The sequence below is a fragment of the Liolophura sinensis genome, chromosome 13 (genome assembly GCF_032854445.1).
Source record: "Liolophura sinensis isolate JHLJ2023 chromosome 13, CUHK_Ljap_v2, whole genome shotgun sequence".
NCBI classification, from domain to species: Eukaryota; Metazoa; Mollusca; class Polyplacophora; order Chitonida; family Chitonidae; genus Liolophura; species Liolophura sinensis.
Window position 1 is genome coordinate 10,744,955 of NC_088307.1, and position 7,935 is coordinate 10,752,889.

General features: G+C 39.6%; 1 protein-coding gene across 1 annotated transcript in view; it reads left to right on the forward strand.

Moving 5' to 3' along the window:
• LOC135480123 (sushi, von Willebrand factor type A, EGF and pentraxin domain-containing protein 1-like) overlaps positions 1 to 3,832 on the forward strand; it is a 44,488-nt gene extending 40,656 nt beyond the window's left edge. Inside the window, exon 13 of the mRNA XM_064759887.1 lies at positions 848 to 3,832. Coding sequence (XP_064615957.1) covers positions 848 to 1,194 — 347 coding nt within the window. The 3' untranslated portion in view covers positions 1,195 to 3,832. The remainder of the gene's footprint in view (positions 1 to 847) is intronic.
• Positions 3,833 to 7,935: the final 4,103 nt, after the last annotated feature.

Here is a 7,935-nt window from a genome sequence, read left to right on the forward strand (position 1 = left end):
GGGTTTACAAGGAATTATGTTGATGTTCTACCATGTACAGCTATAAGATGCAAAAATATCAAAGCATGTATAAGGTAAGGGTTCTTCCCCAGCCGTGTGTTGGAAATTTGTGGATGTTACCCCGCACTCAGTGTTTATAGAACCTTGGGTATAATAAACGGTCGACGACGTCGTTTGCGTAGTCCAACGTTCGTTGGAGACCATGGGTCTCCCATCAGTTTAGTTGGTTCCCTGCCCCTGTCGTAAGATGGCGCTGATCCCTTTAGACGAAGAGCCAAGCACAGTATAAATTGGTGACGCTATCATTAATCTCGGGTCATTGTTTCTGATATGTAACCGTTTCTGTTCTATTTGTGCATATCTTTGTGACGCCACAGTGGTCTTGTACTTTGTCGTTGACACATCATAACAACCCTTTGATACACCTTACTTTATTGATAGGCTTCCCACGCTGCGAACTACCACCCTATCGTCGCTGTTCTGGTTTTAATCTATATGCTGTACGTCCTCAATAATATGTCGTATTGTGTATAAATGACCAATCGTACCGCAGATGGTGTTGTAATGTACCTGATGTCACATTCAAGGTACCGGTACGCAGAGTACGTCAGGGAACCAGGCTACCTACCAGTATGATGCGCTTATTTGTACACCGTGTGTTTATGTGAGATTGTCGACCAAAGGTCGGTGGTTTAACCCGGTCATTCTGGTTTCCTTCGCCCGGAAAACTTACGGCCATAATGTAAAGAGAAAGGGAAAAAAGTTATCGTGCATTTAGCCACAAATATATAAATGAGTAACAGTCTTAAAGAAGTGGAACTTACCAGTGTATAATGTTCTGTTTCAGAATCTTGTTCCGTGGCATCGTTACCCCACATCCAGATTTCCAGCGTGGAGTCCACCTGTTTGACCTTCAGTGATCAGTACGTTGCTAACGGCTGCGAGGTGAATGTTGCCTGTGAAGATAGCAGTAAAGTGGTAAAGGGCACGTGCGATTTTGGTCAATGGCATGTAGAGAATTGCCACGGACCCATTCCTCCGTGGGTGATAGTAGTCTGTGTCATTGGTGGGTTGTTGGGTGTTGGTTGTGTCACTTTTCTCGTGGTCTATTTGGCAAAGAATTCCAAGAAGTTGAAACTGCGTAGCGGGGCTTCAAAACACCACTCGGAGGTGATAGGACTACACAAGAAATAGTTCCCGGTTTCCAGAGGGGAGGGGGTGCCGGCATGATTAGTCTGTAGGGGAAGGGGAAGAGGGGATCGGGCGGGAACGAGCGTTGCAAGATAAGATGTATGCATATTCCTGATAAAAAGTGTAACTTTGATCCTTCAAGTTTATATCAGTCCAGATCTCTCCGCTATTTAACTTATATAGTGATCGTTTCTTAGAGATCTACATGTGTTTTCTTGTTTTAGTATATTTTTTAGCATATCTGATAACTTCAAAATTTTTTCCTTTATCATCACGATGGTTTGTTTTGTTATGTACCTGTATATGTGATACATGTGTTTTACAACCGCGAAATCCGCACCACACGCACGGGATTTTGCGAGATGAGGGCAAAGCCTGTCTCTTTCGTGATGTTCATACATCTATCGGTTGGCACATGTGTACTCGACATGTAGTTTTGAACTGATATCAGAAGTTAAGTCATCCGTCTTTCTTTTACATGCGAGTATGTCCCCATTTATTTTTGTGTTGGAATGCACTAACACATAGGCGTCAAAAATTGTAAAAAAAAAAATTGCAAATGGAAATTCACAGTAAAATCACCTCCCCAAATCCCGTTTGCTCTCACGAGATTTTCGAATACACCGCTTTCAAGAATCTGATAGTTCATCGGTGCCAGCTGTTGACCCTTGTGCTTGTCATTGCTAGTCATTGCTAGTCATTGTTATTATTGCAAGCTTCACTTTAACTTGTTTATGGAAAACAGTAATTATTCTCAATATAAAGTTACTGGTATAAATTACCAGGGGGCCTATGACACGAAAACCAGCAACTGTAAGTACAAATGAGGAATTAGTGTTCCCTTTTTCTGGCGTCTTCGGTATCAGTCGCACGGACCATATCTTTGTAAATGCTACTTCTTGAAGGCTTGTTACCAGACTTACTAAACCGATATTACACTTACTTAGGCATGGGGAAGAACCCCATTAATTTTGGTTTAGTTTTTTTAGTTTTGGGTTTGTTTTTTTTTTCTCAAAGCCATTGACGTGATTAAAGTTGTATTTCGTATCATAGTGCTTAGACTGGTATCATATGTGCACCCTGTCATGCCGACGAACCATATCGTTTTTTCATTGACCTTGATCTATTTTTCAAGGTCATTGAAATTTTGTGATAGGCTATTAAACACAAAACAGTTTCATCAAACCTGTACCACAAATGGACAAGGCCATGCGCAAGGGCCTCTTTGTTTTTCATTGACCTTGGCCGATGGATTTGTTTTCCCTACCGAAAACCGTTGTTTTTTCTTGTGGACTGTATAGGGCATTGATAATATTTTTCGTTATTTCTCCTGTCACCTCTGTAAGACCACTTGAAGCCCAATCTACTCTTTTGGATAGGACGCGTCTTGTTATTGAGGACTTCGTTGAGGTAAATTGAGAAGATGGCGGATTTCAGCGTTTGCGTGTGACCATTTCCTAATTATCATACTGTCACTGCTCTAAAGCACCCCTATGTTACCCTATTGTTTAGCTGGCGGAGCCAGAAATTGCGTTCATGTATTTAATGAGCCAGCTCTAAACGAGTTAATTTCCTAATTAAAGGCTGAATAGAACTAAAATTTTTAAATTAGCCCCTGTGTAAGCCAAAATAGGTATTAAATTTGTCCAAAATTTTCCTCCGGCACAATGTTATGATGTTGGGCCTTTGACCATTGACCATTGTGCTATCTAAGTAAACATTTAAACTCGCCCCAGTAGCAGTTGAAAACATTAGACATGTCTGTTCTTCATTTTTTTAAAAATATTGTTAATACTATGCCAGACAACTTGCCTCTCCTAAAAGGAATTGAAACATTGCCCAGTAACAATATTGGCTTTCTGGATTCTCAGCTACATGGTAATGTGGTTAGAGTTAAGGGAGATAATCATGGCAGTGTGGCCATTTTTAGTAGATGTCACTGTGTTGTTATCTGTCTTAATGTGTTGCCCATCCACAAATGCGAAAAAGGAGAAGGTGGAAAATACGAAACCTTGAAAATTTACATGAATATTCCGAAATAAGTCGTGGTTAAGACTGGAATGAATATCCCAGAGTCAATTTACATGTTTCCTGCAAGTAATTGTAGAGCCAGAACTTTTGGGTTGGGTATTTAAGTAGCATTTTGTATTTGATACATTCACGTGTGTTTTGTAAAGCTGAGATAACGTCTGTGACACATGCATTAGGTCTGTTGCATATAATGAAGGTGGAGGCGTTGATGTTCATGTCCAGAATTCCAGAGATATTCCTTACGATTCGAAATCTCTTTATGGAAGGTTTGCAAGCTTCTAGCGCAAGTGTTGGAAGTTCGTCATGTAAGTAAGTCATTGTCATGTAGTGGTAGGTGTAGGAAGGTCACCATGTGTCGTGGAAGCTCATGTAGGAAAGCTGATGTAGGGAAACTTAATGTGAGTCATGGGAAGCTCGTGTAGGGCTTGGAAGCTCTTCATATATCCTGGAAGCTCATGTTGGGGAAGTTTTCATGGGAGTCGTGGAAGCTCATGTAAGGCTTACGGAAACTATTCGTGTAAGGCGTGGAATCTACTCCTGTGTCATAGAAGCCCATGTATAGTGCGTAGAAGCTCTACACAAGAAACGTGCAGACCATTGCAAACAATCTTGATACAGAGCTTGGAGAGTTTTTTTCCCTGAACAAACAGAACGTTTTCTGACAACTTTTGAGTTGTGAAGTTTTACTGCCTGGATAAAAGCTTCCCACAACTGACTGTGATATATTTTTGTGTATGATACAATGTAACCTGTAGGAAAGGGAATCAAAATTTGTTGTTTGTTATTGTATGCTTTTTGTGTGCTGTGTTGGTCTTTAAAGATGTTTGTCCGCTAAGAGGAACTTCAGCGTACATTTCATGTAAATAGCGTCAAAATTAAGAGGGAAAAAGTCTCTTTATTTCGAATAAATTTCTCTGTGGCATATGCAGTTTATAGACCTAACCTAACTCTCCATGTTTAAGATTCATCTTCAATTCAGGTGAATGTTGCTCTGCTTTTATAATGTGCGGTAAATATGAACCTGTTGATTGTGCTGTTATATGTGAATGTTATAACCATCCTTAATCATTACCTATCTTACGTTGAAATTCATCGTAAAAGTGAGAAAGTCTTGAGTTATAACGTTGCATAACAGTTAAATGAAATTGATAAAACTCATTGCTTTATAACTTTTTATTGCAAAAGACATAGAATTCGTTTAAATATGCTCTTGTGATGCAGAGCCCTTGGCCCAAATATTGTTGCACTGTATATGCGACATTTCCACATTGACGGAGAAGTTGGCACTGTTTGTTATCTTCACCTGTGAAATTGCGTTTTTGTAGGCGTGCGTTGTGAGTATGTCTGATACTGTACGAAAAAAATATATACCGATTTTGATAAAATTTTGTGCTCAGATTAGCCTTCGGCCTATGGCCAATCATTGAACATTTGGTGGTGATCCGGATTGCCATTATCATATAAGACAAAAATGCATTGTTCCTACTGCGTTGTAACGGGAATGTGTACACTAAGCTGCGACGGAGTTTCGCACTCTCAGAGCCTTCTTTACTTTCCTCTCTCATTGAATTTTATGTTTATGTTTTTTTGTCTTTGTGGTTTTGCTTAGATATATGATAAGATGTTTGTGTTTACTTCTGTTTGTTTCCCCCCGTTTGTTAAGCATTTACTTAACACATATAAATTCCCAGAAATATCAAAAAAATAATGTTTAGTCTTAAGGCATATTACAGATGTACAATGGCTGTTGGTACGAACAACGTGGCAGCTATGAGTGGATATTGCGTGGAATTGATTTTCAACATGCACCTTGCTAAAGTTAAGCTGCGTTACTAGTTTTGGCCGGAGCAGGCAGCTCTGTAAGAAGTCTGCGTAGTTGTTGTAGTTAGGAATGTGCGCTTCTTGTTCTTGATTTTATGGTACATTTAACCTTATTTTGGTCATTCTTTGTGTTTTATTTATATGATTCTTGTCTTACGGCGTACTCAAAAATGTTCCACCAGTATGGTGGGAGGAAACCGGACAAAAGCCATTGGAAACCCACGGCTACCCGCAGGTTCACACGCCTATCGGCCATTGCCGCCATGTGGAAGTCTTCTTGACTATAATAAATCTATTTTAAAGCCAGTAGGGACATACGGTGGCAGTGCGATGGGTGCGGAAAGCGGGTCTTAGGTTTGTGTTTTTTTATTTGCACAAGTCTTGTTCGATAACAATGAAAATCGGCCTGGACCTTCGTGGAGTACGAAATTACCATTGTAAGCGTCGAAATTCCAACGACGCAAGACAAGCATAAGGAAAGGATTTGAAGTCTTTCGGGGCTAGTATGCAAGATGTCTTTGTAAGTACATGCAAATGCATGTATGCTATTTTTGTGTGCATCTCATTGCAGTTTTATGTTTTGCCGTATATTTCCCCTTGCTAACCCAAGGTGACTTTTGCATGTGATTATCAACCACCGAAATTCCTTTACGACTTTGAAGTCATAAACTTCGTAGACTGCACTGACCAATCACTAAAATGATTTACAACAAGGGGACTAACTCTTGTAGCCTGAACACCCAGCGCCATTGTTCTCAATGTACATATCTACAACCTGAAAAATGCTAGTAGCAAATTCCAGGCTTTTGACAACATTGTATGTATGTTTTTATTATTTAAGTATATTTCCGAATCTGGTCATTAAATTTGTTCACCTACCAAGTGCCATAATATTTGTTGTATCAGCCCAGTTATTGGCTTGTCTGCGTGGTTATTACACTGTATCCTGGATATTTGAATATATATATAAATTTCTAGTTTACTAATACATGTAGCATATTAGTGTGTGTTTGTGTGTGTATGTGGGTGTGTGTGTGCGTGCGTGCGCGTGTGCGTGTGTGCGTTACCAAGTGCTTACGAAAAAAAAGGAATTGCCGTCTTTAGTGCTTCCTTGCTGCTCGGCATATAATTGGAAACTAATTGTTGGATGCCCCAAAAGATTTTGCATGAGGGGTTTAAAATTATACATATGTATTTAAGTCAGTGTACACATATCTGCGTATAACTATGCGGTACCTAGGGGCCTCCGTGGCTAAGTCGGTTAGCGCGCTAGCGCAGCTTAATGACCCAGAAGACCCTCACCAATGCGGTAGTTGTGAGTTAAAGTCCAGCTCATGCTGGCTTCCTCTCCGGCCGTAAGTGGGAAGTTCTGCCAGCAGCCTGCGGATGGTCGTGGGTTTCCCCCGGGCTCTGCCCGGTTTCCTCCCACCACAATGCTGGCCGCCGTCGTATAAGTGAAATATTCTTGAGTACGGTGTAAAACACCAATCAAATAAATAAACAAATAAACTATGCGGTACCCACATACATGCACGTGTGTACAAGTATATACAGTACTTAAGTCTTATTCTATATCTCATTTAACATACCTTTTTATTTCCAGCATGAAAATGGGGTGAAATGTGTAGGCCTAGTCACGTATCTCTCATTTAATACTCGTCTAAATGTTATTTTATTTTATTTTGTTTGCTTTAGTTATTTGTTTTATTGTTTGTATTTTTCACCACGGCGGCGAACATTGTGATGAAAGGAAACGTTTGTTTCTATGGTTGGTGTTTTTTTTTTAACTGTCTAAGTTTTTACTTCATGCCTGCTTTTTGGAAGGCGTTTTTGAAGCTGAGTTATTCTGTATTTATCGGATAGGCCATGAAAATGAATAGGATGACTGTTATCATGTATACTATTCCCTGTGAGACATTTATAATGTGTAATAGCGCATGACTGATTTTGCTTGTAAAATAAACATTTCTATATTGGAAATAAAACTGCGCTGGACTTCGTTAAACCAGTATTTGTCTTCGTCATTTTTTCGACCACCCACTTTTATGTCTAACAAACAATTTAAATGAATTCACCTAAATATTTGAAGCACGTATCCCGCCATACATGTACTTAGTCATCGACTTCATTAATTACGCTACAATTAATCAACTTTGTTTCCCCTACATGAATAACGCAAGTTTCCTGTCGAAATTTCAGATCGCCATTTTCTCCTACAACTTTCGAAACCATTCAGTTATCGACTTCACAGTTTCTCATGCAATGAATGAAACCGCTCAGTTGTTCATTTCAGTGCTTCTCCTATGAATGAAACCGCTCAGTTGTTCATTTCAGTGCTTCTCCTTCTATGAATGAAACCGCTCAGTCGTCCATTTTAGTGTTTCTCCTCCAATCAATAAAATCGGTGAGTTGTCCAGTTTAGTGTTTCTCCTCCAATCAATGAAATCGGTGAGTTGTCCAGTTTAGTCTTTTCGCCGCACTGAATGAAACTGTTCAGTTGTCCACTTCAGTGCTCCTTCTACTATGAATAAAACCGTTCAGTTGTCGACTACAATGTTTCTCCGTTCAATTGTCCACTTCAAATTTATCCTACAATGAATCAAGCAGTTCAGTTGTCGACTTCATTGTTTCTCCCACAATGACTGAAACCGTCCAGTTGTCAACTTCAGTGTTTCTCCTACAGTGAATGAAACCATTCTGATGTTCACTCCAATTTTCCGAATTACAAAGAATGAAACTGTTTCCCCTATATAAATCAAGCAAGTCTCTTGGCATGCTTTCATATGTTCACTTTCTCCTGCAATGAATCAATCCGTTTATTTGTTGACTTCATTTTTTTCTTCCCTCAGTTGTCCATTTAATGAATGAATCTGTTCAGTTTTACACTTCAGT